The sequence below is a fragment of the Fusarium coffeatum genome (genome assembly GCF_003316985.1).
Source record: "Fusarium coffeatum strain FIESC_28 chromosome Unknown BRIP53273_contig_27, whole genome shotgun sequence".
In the NCBI taxonomy this organism is placed as follows: Eukaryota; Fungi; Ascomycota; class Sordariomycetes; order Hypocreales; family Nectriaceae; genus Fusarium; species Fusarium coffeatum.
The window spans coordinates 18,208-40,597 of record NW_022157824.1 but is presented as its reverse complement, the minus strand read 5'-3'; the positions used below and the strand labels follow the sequence as shown (position 1 = coordinate 40,597).

General features: G+C 47.2%; 8 protein-coding genes across 8 annotated transcripts; 6 read left to right on the top strand and 2 right to left on the bottom strand.

Moving 5' to 3' along the window:
- Positions 1-1,277: 1,277 nt before the first annotated feature.
- FIESC28_00976 (uncharacterized protein) lies at positions 1,278-3,860 on the bottom strand (the record flags this gene model as incomplete). The annotated part of the gene is made up of 1 exon (XM_031155127.1): positions 1,278-3,860. The coding sequence occupies one exon, from the start codon at positions 3,858-3,860 to the stop codon at positions 1,278-1,280; it is 2,583 nt and encodes an 860-aa protein (XP_031020784.1).
- Positions 3,861-4,990: 1,130 nt separating this feature from the next.
- FIESC28_00975 (uncharacterized protein) lies at positions 4,991-5,333 on the top strand (the record flags this gene model as incomplete). The annotated part of the gene is made up of 2 exons (XM_031155126.1): positions 4,991-5,254; positions 5,313-5,333. 2 exons carry the CDS (start codon positions 4,991-4,993, stop codon positions 5,331-5,333), a joined length of 285 nt encoding a protein of 94 aa, XP_031020783.1.
- Positions 5,334-7,677: 2,344 nt separating this feature from the next.
- On the top strand, positions 7,678-8,520 carry FIESC28_00974 (uncharacterized protein; the record flags this gene model as incomplete). The annotated part of the gene is made up of 1 exon (XM_031155125.1): positions 7,678-8,520. One exon carries the CDS (start codon positions 7,678-7,680, stop codon positions 8,518-8,520), a length of 843 nt encoding a protein of 280 aa, XP_031020782.1.
- Positions 8,521-10,667: 2,147 nt separating this feature from the next.
- On the top strand, positions 10,668-11,687 carry FIESC28_00973 (uncharacterized protein; the record flags this gene model as incomplete). The annotated part of the gene is made up of 2 exons (XM_031155124.1): positions 10,668-11,131; positions 11,189-11,687. The coding sequence occupies 2 exons, from the start codon at positions 10,668-10,670 to the stop codon at positions 11,685-11,687; spliced, it is 963 nt and encodes a 320-aa protein (XP_031020781.1).
- Positions 11,688-11,805: 118 nt separating this feature from the next.
- FIESC28_00972 (uncharacterized protein) lies at positions 11,806-13,832 on the bottom strand (the record flags this gene model as incomplete). Its single annotated transcript, XM_031155123.1, has 4 exons — positions 11,806-12,931; positions 12,979-13,524; positions 13,575-13,599; positions 13,649-13,832. 4 exons carry the CDS (start codon positions 13,830-13,832, stop codon positions 11,806-11,808), a joined length of 1,881 nt encoding a protein of 626 aa, XP_031020780.1.
- A 1,548-nt stretch (positions 13,833-15,380) lies between these two features.
- FIESC28_00971 (uncharacterized protein) lies at positions 15,381-15,849 on the top strand (the record flags this gene model as incomplete). The annotated part of the gene is made up of 2 exons (XM_031155122.1): positions 15,381-15,456; positions 15,554-15,849. The coding sequence occupies 2 exons, from the start codon at positions 15,381-15,383 to the stop codon at positions 15,847-15,849; spliced, it is 372 nt and encodes a 123-aa protein (XP_031020779.1).
- Positions 15,850-18,626: 2,777 nt separating this feature from the next.
- On the top strand, positions 18,627-19,400 carry FIESC28_00970 (uncharacterized protein; the record flags this gene model as incomplete). Its single annotated transcript, XM_031155121.1, has 1 exon — positions 18,627-19,400. The coding sequence occupies one exon, from the start codon at positions 18,627-18,629 to the stop codon at positions 19,398-19,400; it is 774 nt and encodes a 257-aa protein (XP_031020778.1).
- A 424-nt stretch (positions 19,401-19,824) lies between these two features.
- On the top strand, positions 19,825-22,353 carry FIESC28_00969 (uncharacterized protein; the record flags this gene model as incomplete). The annotated part of the gene is made up of 5 exons (XM_031155120.1): positions 19,825-20,091; positions 20,144-20,648; positions 20,768-21,279; positions 21,336-22,094; positions 22,144-22,353. The coding sequence occupies 5 exons, from the start codon at positions 19,825-19,827 to the stop codon at positions 22,351-22,353; spliced, it is 2,253 nt and encodes a 750-aa protein (XP_031020777.1).
- Between the last annotated feature and the right edge of the window lie 37 nt (positions 22,354-22,390).

Sequence of the window (22,390 nt, the reverse complement as noted above, 5' to 3'; positions counted from 1 at the left end):
TGCCCAGGTACAAGACTCTGTTCAATCTCAACGACTCCTGATCGGGCTCGCGACGATGATGTCTCTCATGAATGGTGTGACCGCGCCAGGTGCCACTGGTACTGATGAGATATAAAGGATCGACGCCCGGGCAATAGTGAAGGTAACAAAAATTGCTACTGGTGGCTTAAGTGACTCTCTTTGCTTCGAGACACCGCATGTGAGGGCAGAGCCTGAGGACAAGCTTGTGGCGATCCAACGGAAGATCGCTGATGGGATGGACGTTTCGTATATCGGTTTTCCTTCTTTTCATGACTTCGACAATTGTATCTGTATCCCTGGTCACTCTTTTTCTTTTTTTCTTCTCTTTCTTGTACAAATATGCTCTCAAGTTCGTGAGCTATAGCACTTAAAGCTGTTTCTATAACATTCTTTTATTATGACATATGTATGATGAAAGCATTTGGACCGAGATAAAGTATCCCCGAGCACGGAACTATATAAAACAAACGACATATCAGATAGTCATTGAAAGCGTACTTCTAAATGAACGGCTAGGTTAATTGATATTTTGATTCCTTTCGGGCTGTTTGGTATACTCAGGCTTTACAAGATTTGTTTTGATTTCTATTAGTCTGGTTACAACTGCGATCCAGATTAAAGTAGACTTTTCTTCCTTGCCATCGCAGTAGCCCCTGGCTTGGACGGTACTCCATCGATAAACATCAAACGTCAGACGCGTTGGTCGGTCCATCATCATTAGGGAACTCCTCGCTCATGACTTTGAGGATTTGAGATTCACCAAGAAGCTGAGGTCCGTCGTGATATATCTTTCGTTCCACCGATATCTCTTCCAAGTCGTACAGGGTGCCACCCACCAGGTGCTGATTACCGGTAATTAATGTGTGTATGCTTCCGCACTCTGCACCTATTTCCCTCACTGACGCAAGTGCTTGCTTTATATCTGACTGATAAATGATTCACTAGTTTCGGTGAAATCTCTTTCATATCTCACCAAAGCTTCTCGCCATTGAACCGCCATCAGCAGAATGGCTCGGTTGGCCCTTCCTCACAGACAGTTTCGCGCCAGGTATGATTAAAAGGACAAAGGAAATGCAAGTTTGTAGACACAAAAGACACGGGGTACAGTGAATAAGTGCTAGGACCTTACGCCGATCACTTGCATTGTTTATCTATTATGTACCTCTTAGAAATAAATACATATGTACAAAGAGCAATTCGTTCACAACCGCCCATAGCTATCGCCCAATTTGAGCCAGTAAGGCATCCCTATTGGATTAGAAATTGATGATACGCCACTTCTGGCTCTTGATACAATCAGAACAATCCCAACACCCCTTATCGCTCCAACTCATCTTGTTGTTACCGAACTGACTCCATTGTATGGATTCCAGCTGGTGGTAGCCAATAGCGCATCCAGACTCTGCCGACCAAGCCGACGCAGCACAATTCGGGTTCGAGTTGCAAAGCGCTGCACAGCGCTCCTCAGAATCCTGGTAGGGGAACTTGGATGGCGCCGTATCATAAGCCCAGGGAAAGTAGCCACTGTGTTGGCAGACTAGGTCACTAGAAGGGCTGCTCTTGATCTGACAAACAGCTTCGGCGCTAGCAATGCTAGGGGCGCAGGTTGCTTGAGGAAGTGCAGTCGCAAGCGAGGCATAGTAGTCATCACGGTCATAGTCGTGGCAGAAACACTTATTGCAGCTCTGCTCACTCCAGTACATGCTGCCTTCTTCTTGTCCAGGAGTGAAAGAGGAATCATATATCGAGCGGGACGAAAAGACACATTTTTGCTGGTCGTTGTCATAGGCAGATGCCTTGCAGCGACTTGGCATGTGATAGCAGAGGGCAGCGCAGTTCTGGGTATCAATTTGCCAAGGATACTCTTCGTCACGGAGTGTGAATGTGTTTTTGAACTTGCCGGATTTGTTGCAGTCGGAGTAGTCGGCGTTGGGATCAATGAGACAACCATCTGAGAGGGCGAGAGTACATTGAGCCATGATTGACTCGGTTGTTGTTGGGAGGTAAGAGGAGGAGAAGGTAGTAAGCTCAGTTCGTGTTGGAGGCTCGGTCGTTTGCTCAGAAGTGGTTCCGTCAGAGGTAGGGCCTTGGCTAGTGGTCACATCGCTGGGTACTGTAGTTGAGGGCACAGCAGGAGTCGTGATATCAGAAGACGCTGAAGCAATGACGGTTGATGATGGCACGATCTGGGAGGTACTGGTCTCAACACCCAACGGGTTCTTGGTGTCGCAATCATGGCACTCGAAACAGTCAAAGTCATTCCAAACCAAAGACATTTGCTTGCCAAGATCAATACCAACAACACCCAGTCTATCCCCAAGCATCCGACAAGAAGTCTCTTGTCCAAGAGGGTTCAGCGCAAAGGCCTTGCACGCTGAACCTTCTCGCTTGCATAGCAAGGCGCAGTCTTCGATGGAGTTCTGTCGGGGATTGCTTTCTATTGAACGACCCCATGTACCACTCTTTGGGACTCCGGTGGCCCAGCATGCTCTTGGTGCGTTGGGCTGGTCGTTGTCTGAGAAGATTGGGATTCCAGGGATGGACTCGATTTGGGTTACTTGGGGTTGAACTGGTGTGCAGTATCCGGGTGGGGGTGATCCAGCGGGGCAGACTCGTGAGCCAGAGGGTGAGGATGTTGCAGATGAGGCAGGATCATGTGTTACGGTCGTGGGAGCATCCATGGTGGCTGTGGTCGGGTCTAGAGTGGGCACTTCAGTGTTGCTCTGAGACTTCGTAGATGCGTCCCTAGAGGATGAAGGGCTTTCCGTTGAGGCAGGGTTGTATGTAGCGGTCGAAGGAGCGTCCAAGATGTTTGTGGGTGGCTCGGAAGTAGGAACTCCAGTCTTCACCTCTGATTCTGTAGATGAGTCAAGAGTGGGAGCGCCTGAGACGGTCGACAGGGTGGTGACACCAGTGGATTGCGATGTTTGAGCAGTCGTGGAATCACGGGTGACAGCCTCATCAGAGGACCGAGACTCTGTTGACGGACTGGAGCTATCAATGTCAGAGGCCGTAGAGACGATCGTTGCCGCGTCTTCGGTGCTCGAGAGTCGCTCAGAAAGTGTTGATGGTTCATGAGCGGTCTCGGTGGTGTCTAGCGCGGCAGATGTCGTTCCCACCAGCAGTTTGCTGGTAGTTGTAGGAAGAGGTACATCACCCCCGTCGCCAAAGTCAAGCTTGACGGTGTCGATCGTGTCGGGCGTGACCTGGTTGGACATGAAGATCGAGTCAAGATAAATAGCCGCCACTCCACCAATGGGACAGTTAATTGACACCGCAAAAGCACCTTCAGTATTGGGAACGTCGGTCTGTGCGAGAACAGTGTTCCACTCGATGGCCAGTCCCAAGCTGAGAATGGTCGAAGTAAAGAATTGAAGGCCACCGATGGAAGCGCTCAGAGTACAGATATTGACGCCGCTGCTCGCAGTGACGACGGCGTAGAAGAACCGAACAGTGTACTTCTTCTTCGTGTCCAGGTCCAACAGCTGCTGTGAGATACTCGCAACGTTTCCAATGCCTCGCTTGCGCTTGGATGGGTCATTGCGAGCTGACATCTCGACGCAGCCTTGCTCCTTGCTTCCATCACCGGTATAGCCCTTGTTGGTAACGATCTGAGCTTGACCTTCGACGACGAAGCCAGGAACTGGTACGTTGGGGTCTCTCGTGGCGAAGTTTCCATTGCTCAGGACATTCTTGACAGCGAATGGCGCCTCTGTCTCGGTAGTAGATGGCAGTGCAGTGGTCGTGGTAAGGTTAGGATGAGGCTTGCATCGACTGGCTTCAACACTATTGAAGTTACCCAAAGCAGCAAATGCTGCCAATGCGACGAACGACCGCATGCTGAAGACTCTGAGTGCGGTAGCCTGGAAGGTGCTGAGAGATAGGAAAGAAGACAATGATCAAATTTCTGGGAAGCGGTGTCCTGGTGTTTATGAAGCTTCATACTATGGGAGGTGGGACCCTTAGACTCAATTCGCCCTGACTAGTGAACGCCTCGTTTCTTTACGAGCTGAAAGTAATTACAGCTTACACTAACGGAGAAGCCAAAAGCGTATGCTTAATTTTTCTCATCGATTAAATGGCCTGCACATCATCGTAATCTGATCGCCTTTTGTCGCGACTTTCCCAAGTCTTATACGTTCAATTTTATGTTCCATGGTGAATCTCATCCCATCGTGGAATCTCAGTAATCCCGACATTTGGATAGGTGCCTGTGCTCAATTGCGCTAGCTCCAGCGCGACACTACCACTTGACCCCTGATCTTACCAACTTCAGAAGAGCCTGGAAGCCAATAGCGCGTATAAGCGCCACAGACTATTAGATTTTCTCATGAGCTTGTCACTATTAAGCTTGCACTCCGTACTTGAGATTTTGCGATTAATAAACTTCATTTCGCGAAGAGCAGATTAAGAGCAAATGAGAAATCTGAGTCTGGAAATAGCATCGATTTTTTGCTATCCATACTCGGTTTGTTTCCACCTGCGGGTTGAATTGGCAGCAGGCCGGAAGATACAATCGAAGCAGTTTGCATTTTTCCGTTACTGCACTCAGCAACGCTTGGAACTGTCGACTCATAGCGCGCAATTGAGATAGTTAACTGAATTTTATCTGACGATGCTGACGATATTTTGGGTCAAGTACCATTTTTTCCACATTAAACCCGACAGTGCCTCAGCATGCTAATCCGCGACATTCCCATTAAATCGGTCATGGGATTTAGGGTAGCTTCATCAGCCAAGAACACGACAGTCATTGTGGCACACAATACCTCACTCGTACAAACCCAATCGGAATCAAGATGTGTCTCAAGATCTCGTGAGTTGGAATGCTTTTGCCGTGTTGACTCACTGTAATATCACCTCTCCCTTGATCATGGTGATATATTTATTTCCCGTCCCCATATAAACAATTGCACCTCGAAATTCAGAAACCCGTCTTCCAATTCTTTTCCCCATTCACTTCCCAATCATGAAATTCACAACCATCCTTCTCGCCTGTTCTGTGGGTCTAGTCTCTGCGCGCAGCTCCAAGATCCGACAACAATCCGCCACCTGTTACGATCGATTCGATGCGATAAAGGATGCGAAAGCCGCAGGCTGTGATAAGATCAGTACCTATCTTATCAGTGGCACATTTTGTAATCCATACGGCTGTGATTGCGAATGGGGATGCATTGAGAGTGATGGGTACAATGACGAATGGATCCCATATAAGTGTCCCAATGGATTCGGTGTAAGTGACTCTAGAACCATTTTTCTGTAATCTATCTTCTGATAAACTGTGTATTTAGAGCGATGTTTGTTCTGAGTAGTTCTGGTGCTTTGGTTTATTGGTGTATATTTCTCTTGTATATAGCCTCGCACGGTAGCTTTCGCTTTCACAAAGTAGCAACATTCCCCATTTTGTAATTCTCCTTCATCTTGGAATGTTTCCCAGAAAGATGACAGATCCCCCGCATGCGATAAGCAAAGACCTCTCCCTCCGCGGACTTTGTCTCATTTTGATCTTTCAGAAATGCGAATGTCTCACATCGAGACGTTTGCTGACAGAATCCAAACTAACATTCGGTTCTTAAAAGCATAATTGACATCAAGAGTTGAAGCAAAACCCGTGATAAATAGCAAAATCGACCATATCTTTGTGTAAAGTAATTTCTGCACCGTCATGCTGCTGATCCCATCTGGATATATCTCGAACAGTTGATAGGAGAAATGCTGCTGAAGATGGCCCGTACAAGTTCAGGTTTTCCTGGAACAGATATGGAATGCTCTGACTTATCTTGGTAATGGGTTCTAGATATTGCTGCCGCTGGGTATCATCAAGGACATGGTCCTCAGTCCCCAATCTTAGTTCCTGGACGTGAATGAAACAGATAGCAGTTAATGCCCAGTAGTGTGTAAGGGCATTGGCCACAGTTACATCTCTGAACCACAGGCAAGTCTGTTGACAATCAGAGATGCCCACTGTGTGGGCCCAGTATAACGGCTGAATCAGCGAGCTCCTGTACCCTTCTTCCCACGCCAGAAGTCGGTGGAGGGTTGTTTTCAGTGCATTCTCCAGGGCTTCGCTTTCGTTTTCAAGGGGGGATGTGCGGGACTGCAACAGATCAAATCGCTGTAGGATAGAGGGAATGGAGATAGCTTCACTTAGAAGCTGCTGCATTGGAGAAGCAGGGATATCTTGGAAAGGACTAACTCTCCACTGTTCATCCGAAAGGAAGGAAGAAGTTCTACTGATGATGGCCTTGAACACCTACCTAAGTATCAGTGTATGTCACCAGACGAAAGACTTTTGCATGTGATAGGGACATACCAAAAGAGGTCTAAAACCAATGAACAGCCTGTGTGGAACACCCTGACTAAAGAATGCAGGGCGAAGATGTTGGAACATGGCGCTTATGCCATCGATATGGGGCATCCAGTCATTCTTCCTGGCACTGAGAATCAACTTTACTTATTGAGTTAGCAAGCGCTAGCAGTTTAGGTAAAAGATAATTGAGCTTACTTCAGTCAAGGTGAGGCACATGAGTGATGCTAGATATTGGCCATTACAAACACCAACACGATTGCCAAGACTTTCTTGCAGAAGCCTAACTGTGGACCCATAGGACTGCCATATTGTCGGGTTTGTTGATCTCTGGTAAGGAAATTTGGAGGCTATCGCCAACGCGAGAGTTTTGACGGAAGCTGGCAGGATCCGACTGCTGCCACTGAAAGTGAGTAACTCCGGGAGCGTTGCCACCCAACCGCCGCAAACACGAGGTTGCACGTCTTGGACTTGGCCCAGCCAGGCTATCTCATCCTCTGGCACATAGCTACGGATAATGAGATTTGCCGCATCCTGGACAGCCGGTGCGGGTGTCCTTGTCAAGCGTATGTCTTGGCTGTTTGAATGGCATTCTTTGTGTCTGGGACGTTTCCGACCATTCCCGTCGGTCATGATAAACTCAAAATGGGATGGATATCCAGCGCATGCTCGACCGGTATGTCGACACTGGGAACAGGATGGTCGCTTGCCGTCACACTAGGCGTCACCAGTCAGAAGCCAGAATGACTAAATCGATGCATGGCAAAGGTAAAACCTACACCGATCTTGTGTTCCCGGCACGTCTGGCAAACATTCTTTTGCTTCAGCTTCATTTCCTGATTATTGGTAAGTAATTTCGTCAGGAAAAGGTTGATCAACGTTGTTGGGAAGTCTTGGCGGAATACACTGCTGTTTATAGAAGGGTCCTGAAAAACACGGGGGGTAAGGTCGTTTTTACGTCACGATCCCTTGCTTACACACCTTGCTCTAGCGTCTTGGCGGAATGAGTTTCCCAATTGTGACTAGACTACTCTGTAACTCTGCCAGGCTGCTCCACTTGATCGGGACTTGCCACCTACAGCTTTGTGATCTATCCCACTGCTTTATTAATCGCCAACAATTGCAAAGGAATCTTCTTACTGGATTAAGGCTTTTTTTATTTATTTTAAGATCTCTCAAGTTTAAATTGCTGATAAATCAGATGTTAGTTAGCCGCGTTCTAGAGATACTTAAACAGCTCCAAGGACGTCTTGTGCTGTTTGACACTTGGAAAATAAGCATCTTCAAACTCAACCAATCACCTCTCGCATCACCTACCCTGTCTCTCCGATAGACACAAGCCTCACAACATGTCTTCTCTCCCCAAAGAATTCAAGAGTAAAATCTCTATCACTCATGTCACCACGGCGACTGCAGTGGTGGAAATTGATGACGTGAAGTTCATCACCGATCCCATTTTCGACGAAGCCCCCCGCGACTATGACCTATCCCACTTGGCCGGTATGGAACCTGGAGAGGTCGTCTTGACTGTCAAGGACGGCCCTCATCTGAGTATCAAACAGCTCCCTATCATCGACTGCATCTTGCTTAGTCACGAGGATCATGTTGATAATCTCGATGATACTGGTCGCCAACTGCTTCTTGGCCGCCGAGTAATTACTACCCCGGATGGCGCCAAGAATCTCTCCGATTATCCCGGTGTATCTGCCCTTCAGCCATGGCAGACATTGAAGTTCCGCTTGGCCGGCGAGGAGTGGAGCATCACTGGCGTTCCCTGTGTCCACGTACCCGGTGGAGAAGTGACAGGCTTCCTCTTGCACAAGGAATCATTCGGCATAAGCCCTGATGGACGACCTAATGTCTTTTACTTCTCTGGTGACACCGTGCTTCTTGAGGATGAGTTCAAGAAGCTGCGAGAGAAGTATCACGTTGTGGTTGCCCTCGTCAACCTTGGACAGGCCATGTCGCCCAATCCCGAGAGCCTGACTGGGTTCAGCCAGATCACCATGGGAGGAACTGACGCTGTGCGGTTGTGTGAGATTTTGGAGGCTGACCTGGTAGTCCCGATGCATTTTGAGTCGTGGACGCATTTCACCCAGGATGGCAAAGCTTTGAAGGAGGTTTTTGATGCTGGAGGTATTTCTGATAAGGTCAAGTGGTTGACTTCAGGCTCAAAGGTACAGGTCATTTAGACTATCACCTACATGTGCTGTTTAAAGATAATCAAATGTTATCGATACAATCATAACTCGATTCCTATGACCTGGTTAGCTGAATCCTTGTTTGGATCCATAACATCATCATTCTGTACGAGTATGCGGCTGTGTCGGACCCCACGTCTTTCTAGATCGCCTAGCTCATGCAATCACGCAGCCATATAGCATGAGACTAGACTTATTCTAGTAAGAGATGCGTTGGTTTGTGAAGCAGCCAAGCTCAAAGGTCGACTAGCATTGCTGCAGGTATAAGCTCCCTGAGTCGCGGTCTGCTGACAAACCCCCTAGCCTCCCACTTGGTCCGAATCTTCAGTGGGGTAACCTCGTAGTGTTTCTTCCTTCCTTGACTAAACAAGGTGACCTGGAACATCTATATAACTCGAACAACCGACGGCTCTCGAGGCTAGTTCATCTATTCCTTTGTCCAATTCTGTCAAACCTTTTTGCCACTAAAATGTCATCCCTTCCCTCCTTCCAAGCTGCGCTGTTCTATTCAGCCGCCCTTGCTCACGTAGTCATTGTTCCTAAGCACATCTATGTTGGAGCTACTGCAATAACAGAAGCCGTCGCAACCATTCCTGGTCAACCTTGCTACACTGTTGCAAAATCCATCCTCAAAACGGTTTGGGACCATGGGAATGCCGATGTTCTTATCCTTGGTATGCCTTCCAGCGTCTTCTTTCGTGCAGTACTCTGGGGTGTCTGATTTTGTAATAGGTCTTTTGAACTACAAATGGGCCAAGTACGGCCCACCTGCATTGATCGTAGATAAGATGATTCTGGGGTTGTCAATGGTCGCTGGGTTTTACGCAGGATGACCTTACTGGAAGCTCAAGATGTATTCGCCACTGGTTATGCTATGGCTCGCACCTATTACTTCCACTGTGGCTACGATTCTTGGTTGACTGAAGAGTTCTTTGGGAGTCAATTTGTACGAAACTTGACATATTACGCTACAAGGTCCCTTGATATCTAGCAGCTTACTCTAATGAGACCCCAAGATATTATTTGATAACACATTCAATTCCTATGGAGCTTGGTGAGAACGGCTAGAACTGCTCTAGACCGGAGGCCTTTCCATAGATTTATTTCTCTGTTCCACTTTCCTCTTACTAACTTCCGTCTTCCACTGGTTGGAATATATTCTCACCTTTTCCTCCACCTAATGTCTTATTAGGTAGTTCCCCATTATTTGTGGGGCGACATACCTTGACATATCTGAACAGTAGCCATACAGCAACGGTGAGTAGCAACAGGGTACCTAACAAAAGAAGATATCAGCGCCAATCAGGATTGTTCTCGAGTACATTTACATTCATTCCGAAGAGGCTCTAACACGTTTCTTTAGCTATTTGAGCTGGAAGGGGTATCATGTGGTCTTACTCTTAGGGAAATTAAAAGGCATGAGTGCAGAGGCGAACCATAAGGCGTATCAATATATGCAAAGTCATTCTACGTGCTTTATCTTGACTGGCCGGTTCGCTGTTAATGGCGTATCTGTGTTACCACAAAGGTGCAGCTGAAAAGAATTCTTCACGGTTTCACTGCGGCTGGGAACCAATGACTCGTCTGAAGTGTTGAAAAGTCTGCCTGGGAAGTCCATGGTCTCTTTCATTTCCCACAATAACTACTATATACCTAGAAGCTATTCAGGTCAATGTTGTATATAGCCTTTTCCATTGCTAGTAAGTCTTCTGAAATATTCACGGCTTTTCTTTGCTTGCTTGCTCGTCTCGCAGGGCTGAGAATATGCCTCAGGAACAGGTTACCCTAAATTGTCGACTCCGTTCTTTGCGCCTGACAGGGGTTTTATTAAGCTTTTCCGCTTCTAGAAATCACCGACGCTCAGTGCTACGCAAAGGGTCAGTCTTGTCTTCCGACTAAGCGCTGTGACGAATCATGCAACAATGCCCAGGCGACAACAGGCGACGCCAAGCGCGCCAAGCACATTCTTTTCATAGCGAAATGAGCTGTGCCTCTCCCCAACTGTAATTGTTCAGGGCTGTGTCTTTCACGATAAACTGATAAAAAGGTCAGGTTGGCAACTTTCATCGTTTATTCCTAGCACTCTACTCTCGTTCCATCAACGTAAACCTCATTGACAGAATTACCTACAGCAGAATATGCCTACCGCTACGGAATTCTTTGGCATCACTGCCCATAATCTCGGTCCTCTAACAACTACCTTCACCGCTCCATCATCATGCGCAACCAGTATCAACGATAATCATGTCCTCTTTGTCAACGCAACTTCACCTTATTATCAAGAAGGTCGTCCTCGATGTGGTTCTGCGACTTATGCCGATTGCTTTCCCAGCGGTGACGAGCTGGACTCTTTCATCAGTCAAACCTCCCCCACTCTCTTTCGAACCACTTCTCTTTACTTCTCCCCCGGCCTCGCTTGTCCCGCGGGTTGGAAGACCGTCGGAGCATTGGCACATGCCGAGAGTGGGAAGATGAGCGCATCTGGTGCGCTTGCACAAGAGCCGCCGGATGCTGATCTTGAATTTCCACGAGCTGTCTGGGTTACAGACGTTTGGAGGAACATGTTGCATAAATCTGAGACTCTTGCATATTGCTGTCCAAGGTATGGCTATCCTACATATCCTCATAAGCTATAAAGTGGTCAAACTAATAGAGATAGTGATTATGTTGGCCATGCAAATGGAGCATGCGTATCCACGCTCGGCCCAGTCAGCTCTTACTCGTACTCTCAGCAGTGTGCGGTATGGTTCACTAATCGCGATTTCTACACCTCAGTTTCATCCGTCTCCGGCCTGTCCTATTCACACGGTGTATGGTCGTACCTCACCCCGACTGGGACCCAGGAAGGCATCACCTCATCCATGGACTTGGGAGAATATCTGGGAGAAACTTCGAATGGCTTTGCTGATATTGCGGTTGCTACTTGGGTCCAAGCGGTGCCTTTGATCTACAAGAAATCGGATATGGATAAGAAAGGTGATGATGGTGAAACTGAGACCGCGTCCACTACTGAGACTGCGTCTGCCACCGGGACCGAGTCTCTCACTGACCCAACGACTGCCGAGAGTGCCGCTTCTACTATTACAAAACAAAATACTGTTAGTAAACTCGGCTTGGTATTGGGAGTTCTTGCTGGTTTGGGCATGCTATTGTCTTGAGATACGCAAACAACTTGGTACTGTCACCACGTTTTCAGCTTCAGAAATTCTATACTCAACGACTCAAATAAAGGAACTTGTATTTTAACATATGATCTTGTAATTCAATACGATAAGCTCAGTCCTCCATATCACTATCATTCTCAACTGGTACATCGATGCCAAGCTCCCTCAGATACTCTGCAATCTCTGGTTTCTCCTGCCCGCATTGCTCCAGAATGTCTTCATCAAGCACAGTTGCATCAGCTCCATTAGCTAGCAGTATCTTGACAGACTCAAGGCTCCCGTCGACCACAGCATTAGATAAAGGCGTATTACCCATTGTATCCTCGGCCAGTACATTGCTACCAGCATCAACAAGAGCTTGCAGTGTCGAATTCTCCATGTCAATCTCTGCAGCTAGATGCAAGGCTGTGCGACCGTGGTCGTCCCGAGCTTTGAGATCTTCACCACTAGCTATTAGTGAGTCGATAAGCATCTTTGGGGCTACTACATGCGCAGCAAGATGCAGTGGACCATAACCTGTCGTGAAACATTGCCAACGCTCTTGATCTTCTTCGAGCTCGTCATAGCTGGCTGCGCTCTCGTACGGCCATGATTCAGCTGCTTGGAGGTACGACTCGATTGACCCTCTTCGGGAAGAGAGGCGAATAAAGTCATCGACGAAGGTGTCTGGGGTGGCCGTTGTCAGACTGGGGCTTAGCCGTCTGGCCGCGAACCACAGATATCTGTTCTTGTCTAGTCGCTCTTTGAGGGAGGTTGACGATTTGCAAGCACCTTGCGCGAAGGCGTCAGACGATAGATATCGCATGAAGCCGACGATGCTTCGCTTGTCGTATTCAACATCGAAAATCACACGCCTCAGGTAGTCGCCAAGAAGTGGTGATGCGATCCGCATCGACTTATCTTCTTCGCTATAGTATATGAGGCCGCGGCAACCTAGAAGAACTTCAGAATTGTTGAAGTCCTTCTCATCGTGACTGATTTGCCAAGCGCTCAAGGCTTCGAGTGCCATGGGTATTGTAAAGCTGTAGCCTGCTTCAGAAGCTTTGATGATATGGTAGAGAATGCAAAAGATCATGTCTTTCCACTGTGAGGTCGTGATTTGCCTTATAGCCTCTTTGCAAAAGACGTCTATCTTATCCGAGACAGAGGCTCCATCACAGGAAGTTACAAGTTGGTCGAGACTGGCTAGGAGCTCTGGCGTGGGTGATTCGGTAGACCAAGCCGGAATGGGGAGAAATCTGTCGCTCGTCAGTACCCCATTTCGCCTTGTACACGAGATACTTACCGGCCATCAAAGAGCTTAACCATGTTGTGGATTAACTCATCATGACCCGAGGACAGGTCCTTGCCTGACACATCTCGAAGTAATTCAATAATGTACATTTCCAGGTCCTTATCACTCGCTCTAGAGATTATCTCAAGAACTTCAGGCCGCATCGAGAAAGCACCAGTACACGCATTGCGGCCAGCGAACATAACCCGAAAGACGGCGTCAGACTCACTCGGATTTAACGAAAGCATTAAATCCCTCAGAGCTGCCTCAGTAACACTATTGGCATTATCAAAAAAGATGAAGGCCTTGTCAAACTCGGATGCAACAAGGTGAAGGAGTTGATTGAACTCGTCATCGTCTGGATATGGAGTATCATCTAGAGCTTTTAGTTGTTCCCAAATGATTGACGTGGTGGGGAGCTGCGATACCAGCTGTCTCAAAACAGAGGCTAACGCATGGTTGAAATCGACCTTGTTGTACTGTTTATGGTTCTGTTGGAACTTGACACAAGCAACTGCATAACCCTTGGTTTCTTGAACGTATTTGATGAGGCGGGAGCTGCACTTTCAATTAGCAGGGAGCTTCCAGCGTGTGAAGGATAGACTAACCACAGAAACGTCTTGCCAGTCGCCGCTGAAAATTTATTAGCAAAGGCAATTACTCGATTTCTCATTGTGCTCACATGGTCCATGAAGCCAAAGCAGAGACGGGGAGTTGTTGTGAAGCCACTCCTTTGTCTTCGGGTTATCGAGAATCCATTGGCCTGATTCTGGAATGCGTGCGCGCTCGAGATGTTTGTGCCAGCTCTCTGATCGATCGCCGGGACAGAGTCTCCTGAGTAACTGATCTCTTTCGCTAATGGACATCTCGACTCTCCTATCGCTATGAGAATAGAGAAGTTTGTCTTGGCTTCGGTGGTATGGCAGAGAAACAAACGCACCTGGTTTTAATGGCTGGTGCTCGTCCCTGGCCCTATCCTTGGTTGAGCGGTATCGTAATATACCGCATTCACGGTGGGGCTGGGCAGTCAAGGAAGGGTCAAAAACGCTAGGTTTGTCAGCAACCCGCTATTTTGAACCAGTGATTTTGCAGTAAAGAACAATCCTATTTTCCTTCGGGGCTGGCGAGATCAAGTTGAAGAACCTTGCTCAACCCCTCATATTCAATCAAAGCCGACAGAATGATGGTATGGTAAGACGATGCCGAGGCTGAGTAGCGGTGGAAGTACCCGTGAGCATTTCTACATAACCAGGGGCCTAGGCTAGACCTTTGTGGACCTGCAGATCGTTGCCGCAAATCTATCTACTTTCAGTAGTTGCCGGACCATTTCGACATGTTAACAACACAGTCAGTAGTCAGCAATGCCGGAAAGCCGAGACAATATAACCGCCTTGGCATAAGGTTCGAGCTAACTAAACGTACTTGACGTAAGCTCTCAGCTAAATCAACAGGGGTCTTTACGACGAAACCACTTACATTACGATTATTTCGAGGATACGCCACAGATACGCTCCATATCACTGCGTAGTACTGCGTCCACAGATGATACTATTGATGATACTATTGATGATACTATTGGGTTGTGTCACGGCACGTGTAATTGAGAGGAAGATTACATCACGTGATCTGATTCAATTGAACACGCCGACCGAAGTCAGCCTCTGGCTTCGGCCCACCTCGACTCTAACTTTGAACACGTATTCCTTCCACCAAACCTTACTGAGTCATGTGTTCATTATCATTAGAGTTTAGTGGCTAGTGCAACCTTGCACACCTAACCTTACTAAGACTTGACCTACTGGAGGTTGCTATTGATGATACTTTAGAGAGAAAACTTATCCTAGCCTTGCTATTTAGAGATACCCTTGTTCTTCGTAGTACTGCATATCAGCGACTATCAGTGCGTATTCCTTGGAAGCAACAACTTCAACGAAGTCGAAAACACAGTGGAGGAAAGAGAAGGCAAGCTCACGGACCCAGCACCGTTCAGTTCCAAAAGGTACTTTCTGTTTATTCGGTCTCGTGTAAATGTAGTTTGTGTTGTAAAGTCTTGGGTTGAATTGAGAAAATTTGCTTCGCAACGCTGGGATAGCATCTTGCCGGCAAGGGATACCGTGTGAATGTCAGCATCAGATGATACTTGCTTCGTAGCTACGCTCCTCTGTCTCTACCTCAGCGCATTTGTAGCTTGCAGTGTGGTATCCTGAGCACTTGGGTCTCTTGCAGATCCCGTTATAGTAATGATTCTTATGATGAAGCTGTCAGAATTGATTTAGGAAGGAGAAGAATGAGAATGTAAGGACGTAAAATCGGTGGAAGCTGTATACATATAAGATGTTGACGTTCCGCTACAATTCCAGCAGTTTTAAAATCAAGCACCACTGTCTCATTCACTCATCGATCAATAATTCGATATGCGCTACCTTCAAAATATGGTCCTCCTGATCAGCGTCCTGGGAGCAGCCCCTGCTGTTCTTGCAGCTGCATCATGTATTGAGAGCTCTGGAGTTGAGGTCGCTCAGTCGAACGATATGTTTCCTATATTACTCCACATGCCATGCTGGTCCATTCACACTAACACCATCAGGCGCCGATGTACAGCCACTACAAGCGTTCCAGCCTCAGGACGACGACGCTGAATACGACGACGACGATGAGGGCTTGACAGGCAATTACGGCGTCACTTTGTTGGCTCAGCTGGAGTACCGAGCTCGTGTCAAGTGCTTGACCAAAGGTCGCCCTGGCAAAAACTGCTACTACTCGCAGTGCCCTGGAAGTAAACAGTGCAAGGTCAACGTACGAGGAAACTGTATGTTCAAATACACTCAGAAGAAGAGGCCCTTTGGTTGCAGCCTGTGCCTTTGCTACCGCTCAAGCATGTGAGGAGTAGATACTGGAATATGTCAGAGTAGTTTTGGGTATCATACTGTGTTCCCTGGCTCTTTACATATGTCTTACACACTGAGTATCCGGAGCTTCGTGTCCATGTGTCTGTTAGGTTTGGAAATCAGCCAGATTGTAGTTGCTCTGATGGATCCAGGCACTGTTGAACCGGCTAGATATTGACTTGATCTTCTAGCCAAAGCCAGGCTACATGTTACTGTATCAGTAGGAATATGTCTAGAAATGTGTCACAGATTTAATTAGTGTTCTTTGCTGTTCGAAGTCGGCAACTTCAGGTTCATGATAATCTCGATAACATGAGTGAGGACAAGTCGGATGATTATAGTCAAAAGCCACATCCTTCGCAGCGGTAGGAATTGTCTTGAAATCCCCACAGACTAAGGCTGAGTGTGGCGAAGCAACCGAAAGAGACCTGTCAACCAACAAAGCATCCAAAAAGACATCACCGCTAAGTACCAATCGTGCTCAACTGTTGGTTCACCCCGGTCGGGTTATACTCCACCACTCGTTTTATCCCTCGCCCACTTTGAAATTACCTTCTCTTTCGGGTCCGGCGATGCGCGAATTGACAGGTGGCAGTCTTTTACCCACAACTCGAACACTTCCGAGCGACTTTCGCTTTTAGTCACCAGCGTCCCGAGTTATCACTCTCATACTTTGTTTTCGTTTCCCGCTTTTAAGAGATCACTGGCATAAATACCTTTCGAAACAATTTGGAATGTCCATCAACTCAAACGAGACATCAGACTCTGATTGTGAGAGTGTCGAAGAGCCTACACCATGTGATCCGCAGGAGATCAAGCAACAATTTCTGGACTTCTACAACTTTCTGACTACCTTGCATTTCGACAAGAATAACTTAAAAGTGCCTCCTCCTGGTGGTTAGCCTCATTTAACACCAGAGTTCTGTGCTCACTTTAAAGCCAATCACACAATTGAAGTCCTGCGACATCTACCGTACTTTGACCAGCGAACGAAGGTCCATATTCATCGTAGATCAACCTTGCTGGACTATACGGCTTTTACCCATAAGGAGTTCAAGAACGCTGTAGCTACATACGAGCTTAATAACAAGTATTGGGGCACAAAAGGCGAGATTAATCCAAAGCATATCTTTCTTATATCTCTTAGCGGTAAGCAAGGCACTTATAACCTATTCCTAAATACTAGAGATGGAGAAATCATCTATAAACAAATTAGCGTCTACGAAGGCAATCATCCCATACAGCATTATTTCAACTCATTGAAGGACATATACCGGAGGTTAGAGCTTATTAGACTTCCGAACAGACGTATTATCGACACGTAGGGTGCTCCAGAACCAGAACATACAATCAGCCTTGAAGAAGTTTGTAAAGAAAGCGAGCAGTTTCTAACGAATCTTGATAAACAATATCTCAGACAGTTGTTTCGAGAACACGGTTGGCCGGATGCATTCCGCAAGGATAGCGCAGTGGAGGCGGTAGACAACATAATAGATGCAATTGAACGAACGGGCAGAGCATGCGCAAGTTGGAAACTTTAATGACACATTCTCTTATGAACAGTGGCCAAAGCGTTTTCTGTTTCCATCGTCATGTGACTCAGTATCCGTATAAAACGTGCTCAACGGCTCAACAACCCACCAGCGGACCGCGATCAACGAAATTTACCGTTACCAACTACCCGCTCAATCGTATCCAAAATGCCCAGACTGAAAGCGGATGCTGGTATACAGCACACCATCGACTTTAAAGATCACACAGGTCGACCAGCGAAGGCAACTTGGTTTGGCCGCAAATATCAAGTCTTACCGCCTCTTCCAAGCTTATGCTTCTATTTCGTTCATCCGGATTTCAATCTAGAAAAGCTTAACCTTGGGTTCTTCTGGCAGGATGTAAGAGAGTGTCTCCACGAGGCCTTTCGATTTGAAATATTCTCTATTCCTCGGGGGAAGTAACGCCGACTGTGCTCAGCATTATCGCGAAGAGCTTGAGGCTCGTGGCGATGTGTTTGAACAAGTCCGAGAGGTTGACAGGGCCAAGAGAGAACCCGAATATGCAGCCGCGCGAAAGGCTCAGGGCAAGCTTCCCGGCTTGGTATCATCCCACAGGTACCCGGGAGCCATGGCCTATCACGGGCTTGTTATTGTATACAAGGATGCGACTTGGAATCGGGAACATTAAAAAAACATTTGATGTTGTTCAATTCGGTCCCGCTCTGACATCGGAGGACTTTGAGCCCGGGGATAAGAAAATTGTACAAGAGCCTTTGTCGACAACGCGGGTGCTAGCAACATCAAAGGAAGATATTGAACGGTCCGAGGATCAAGGGTTCGGGTCACAATTCATGAATCATAAGCCTAGCAACTGGTGGTATGACGTCCTGTATGCTACTACTGATGCCAGGGACCTTGGTTGGAGTTCACGGTAATGGTCCTGAGGCATTGTGTACCGCATGCAGTTTGAGCAGGCAACGATTTATATGCCCGCGGATTCGAAATACTTGTATAATTTGGAACCATCATTCTATGTACAGTCGAATTTATTTTTCCTCTATCCTGTGCTGGAAACTACCATATCGCCCTATTTTCGGATCTGCAATTGTGGACACAATTCTATGGTCCATCCCAGGCAGCAGCAACGTCTCAAGGCTGCAACAGGCCATAGCGCCACTGTTGACCTTGTCATGTGACCAGCGGCTTCTATAAAGATCTAACCAACGCCCTTCTACTAGAGACCAGGAGAAAAGCTTGACCAACCCACTCAATTCAAGTCATGGTGCGAAGGAAAGTAGACGCTTGCAGACGGGAAATTTTTCACGTCACAGACCATGCAGGCCGAACAGCAAGGATCCTTTGGTTACGCAGCCCGACCGAAGTCCTTCTCCCTCTTGCAAGCATCTGCTTCTACTTCGTTCATCCAAATCTGGATGTGAATGATTTCGACTTTTGGAAATTCAGGAATGATGTACTACACAACGCGGAGGATTCGCTTCAACTTCGGGTCAACATATTCTTCATCCCTGGGGGCACTGACGCCGAGTGTGTGGAGCATTACCACAAGGAGGTTAAGTCTCGCGGCGACGTCCTTGAGCAAATTCGGGAAGTCCAGGAGGCTTACAAGGACTTCTACAACAATCACGGATATGTACACGAGGAAAGAAAGAAAGGAAAGCTTCCCGGCCTGTTTACGTCTCGCCTGGGCGAAAGTACAGGTTATCACGGCCTGATCTTTGTATTCAAGAAGGCAACTTGGAACCTCAAAGAAGACGACAAAAAGTTGGACATGGTTCAGTTTGATCCGAAGCTCATATTGGAGGAGTTCGGGCCAGGAGAAAGGATTCCAATACTAGAACCTGTCAAAACAACACGGGTCCGAGCTAAGAAAGCTAGGCGAGAAAGATTGGATTATGATAGTGATCCAGTGCAAAGAGGGTCTGAGGATGAAGCGGTTTGGTGGTGGTTTGAAAACCGGAGAGACAGCCGGCTGTGGAGGGGAGCGATAGAAGCCAAAAATATAGCTATGTCACTCGGATGGACAGCGTGGTAATCGGATCGGAATATTACTGTATTCTGTGAGTATGATGGAGAACCCCGATTCGATACTTCCACAATCCTACAACCTGTAGATGGAAACAGTCCGTAGCATAGAACTCCGGTTAGCCCTGTACTAATGTTTCAAACAAGGTTTTTGTTGTGATAACGTATTTTTTAATTGAGTTGATCAAAAGTCAGTTGCGGAATCCGTTCTAAAGTAATTTTCGACGTATAGGGTAACTCAAGCGCGTCAAGATTGCCCGCTCAACAAAATTAGTTAACGCGTGGGCCAATCAAGAGCCAAATACAGCCTGTACGCGCTACACTACTGAAACAAAAGCAATTCTAATGTTGACTCCGGACCCGGGTTTTAGCTCATCTCATTTCTTACAATCCAATAAGATTGTGACCTTTTTCATCACAAGATTATCGGCATCATGGAACCTCCTGCTAAACGTATCAAGCTCGAAGCGGACATTGAGCCCACTCTGTCAGCGTTACCCACAGTAGACATATCTGCGAACAGCAATTGCGAGGCGGACCTGTCTTTCGAGGTGAAAGCAGAGTTAAAACCGCACTGCTCCCAGTGCAACTTGATTTTCCACAGCGACGCCGAGCATGCATTTCACATTTCAAATTGGCACTATACACATCTTTGTAAAGCCTGCGACAAGGGATTCCCTGATCGTCATAGCTTCGATGCCGTGAGTATCCACTCTGGAGTTACAAGACCCATTGGCTGAAGCCTTTTTATAGCATAGAAAGACGCATCCCCGCTTCTCAATCAAGTGTTTGGGCTGTAAGGAAAAGTTCAAGGTCCACTCAGCGATGGTGGAACACCTTGAAAGTAGCAAATGCACCTCGGGCGCGAACGCCGAATTACTCGCCAAAGCATCAGATGATTATATGAACCAGCGCATCTTCAAGTCGGAAAAGCCTTCCAGTTCAACATTGGACCCTACCTGTTCAGGTTGCGGGGTTATTTCTAACACCATGAGTCAAGTCATTGCTCATTTGGAAAACAGGACGTGTTCAGTGCGAGCCTGGCTAGATGATTACAAACCCTTGTTCGAGGCTCTTCAGCAACGTATCGCGGAACAAAAGGCGGACATCAACGGATGTACTGTATGCCATATGACATTCATCAACGCCCATGCGCTCGAACAGCATCTGCGGGTCAAACATAAACTCACCCAATGCTTTGGCTGCTTGGAAGTTTTCGAGATGACAGGTGACAGAGAACACAACGCCGTTCATCGAGGTACTGCCAACAAGCAACATTTCCATTGCTTGAATTGCCGGTCAATGATAGACGACAATGACCACAGGCAAGTCTCATATAGAACATGCGGTCCTAATCAGAACTTTCAACTCCTCCAGCTGTAGCACCTCCAGTGCAAATTACGAAAGAACAGATGAAGCAACATCCGCAGGAGAACGAGAAGAACCCGGATCTGCAATCCTTCTACTGCAGCTGGACGACTGACGATGAGGATCAGTTGAGGATCCATAACATCTTTTGCAACTCTGAGACGAAGCGCACATGGTGTGACCTTTGCAAAAAACGATACAGCTCCGCCAGATGTTACTTGCAGCACGTTAGAGACTCGCCAAAACACTTCACATGTGACCTTTGCGTGGAGAAAATGTCAACAAAAGGTCGACGAGAGGTGGAACATAACTCGTACACTTTGCAATATGTGTCGTGGGAGGCTTTGGCTACTCATATGAGAGAAAGCCATGCCGCATGTATTTCATGTAATCGATGGTTTGTTAGCCACCTCGCGCTCTCCGACAGGGAACAGCTTAAAGAACACAATGAGATTCATCATTGGTCGGAACCATGCACAGCATGCGACTTGACGTTCCCAGATACCAGGTCCCTTGAAGAGGTAAGTGTTTTTCTCCGTCTTGTTTCCTGTTTGGCTGATCTGATTCTGTCCAACAGCATAAAACAACTCACCCTGCAGAGCCAATCGACTGCCTTAGTTGCAGTAAGACCTTCGGAAGCTATTCACTCATGATGGAGCGTTTGGAAAGCGGAAATTGCAACTCAGGCGCAACTCACGAATTTATCAAACAATCCATCAAAGATCCATTCAAGGATCCCAAAGGTTTTAGTACAGACTACAAGAAGCTGTCCGAATACTTCTCCTTCTGCCCTGTATGCTCAAAGGAACTCCCACGCTTAAGCCTTCTTCTACAGCACTACGAGTCGCGCAAGTGCTGGACACACGGATGGCAGAAGCTTACGCCGGTGAAGCAGATGTTTTACTTGAGGTTGAAAAGAGCTATCCTCGCACATATCGAGTGCGTCACATGCGACAACGTTTTTAAGGATCAGAGGACATGGAATGAGCACATGTGGAAAGAGCATCAAGAGCGATATTGCTTCTTGTGTAAAGACGATTTCTCCCAAAGGACCTGGTCAACACATTTCGGATATTTACAAGAAGCATGCCCCGAGGAAGAATCCTGGCATGGCAAACGCGAACCAAAATCATTAGCATGCAAGGATTGTGGCCCTGATGCTATATTTGGAAGCGATCGGGAGTTCTACAATCACTGCTGGAAAGAGCATTCCACTTGTGCAGTATGCGCAGTTACATACAACAACACGGAAGACTTGTCAAAGCATGATGCCAAAGTCCATGGCAAGTGTGGAATTTGCGGGCATCTTGCAAAGACCTATTGGGATTTGAGAACTGTAAGTATGTCGCTATTGGTAAGGACGTCAGTGATTGATTGTTTTGCAGCATTGTACGGAGAGACATGGGATCAAACTTCCATTGCGACCAGAAACGCCTCCTGAGAGCTTGAAGGAACTACCAGAAGCAAACTCAGATCGGCCAATTCAGACTCAGGACTCTGACACGGGGAGAAGGCCAATGAGGATGGAGGAGACGTCGATACACACAAATCCACAGGCAGAGCAGGGGTTGATCACGGAATGGTTCAACGCGTAGAATCTGAGAAAACCAGCAATGGCTTTTGAAAGAATAA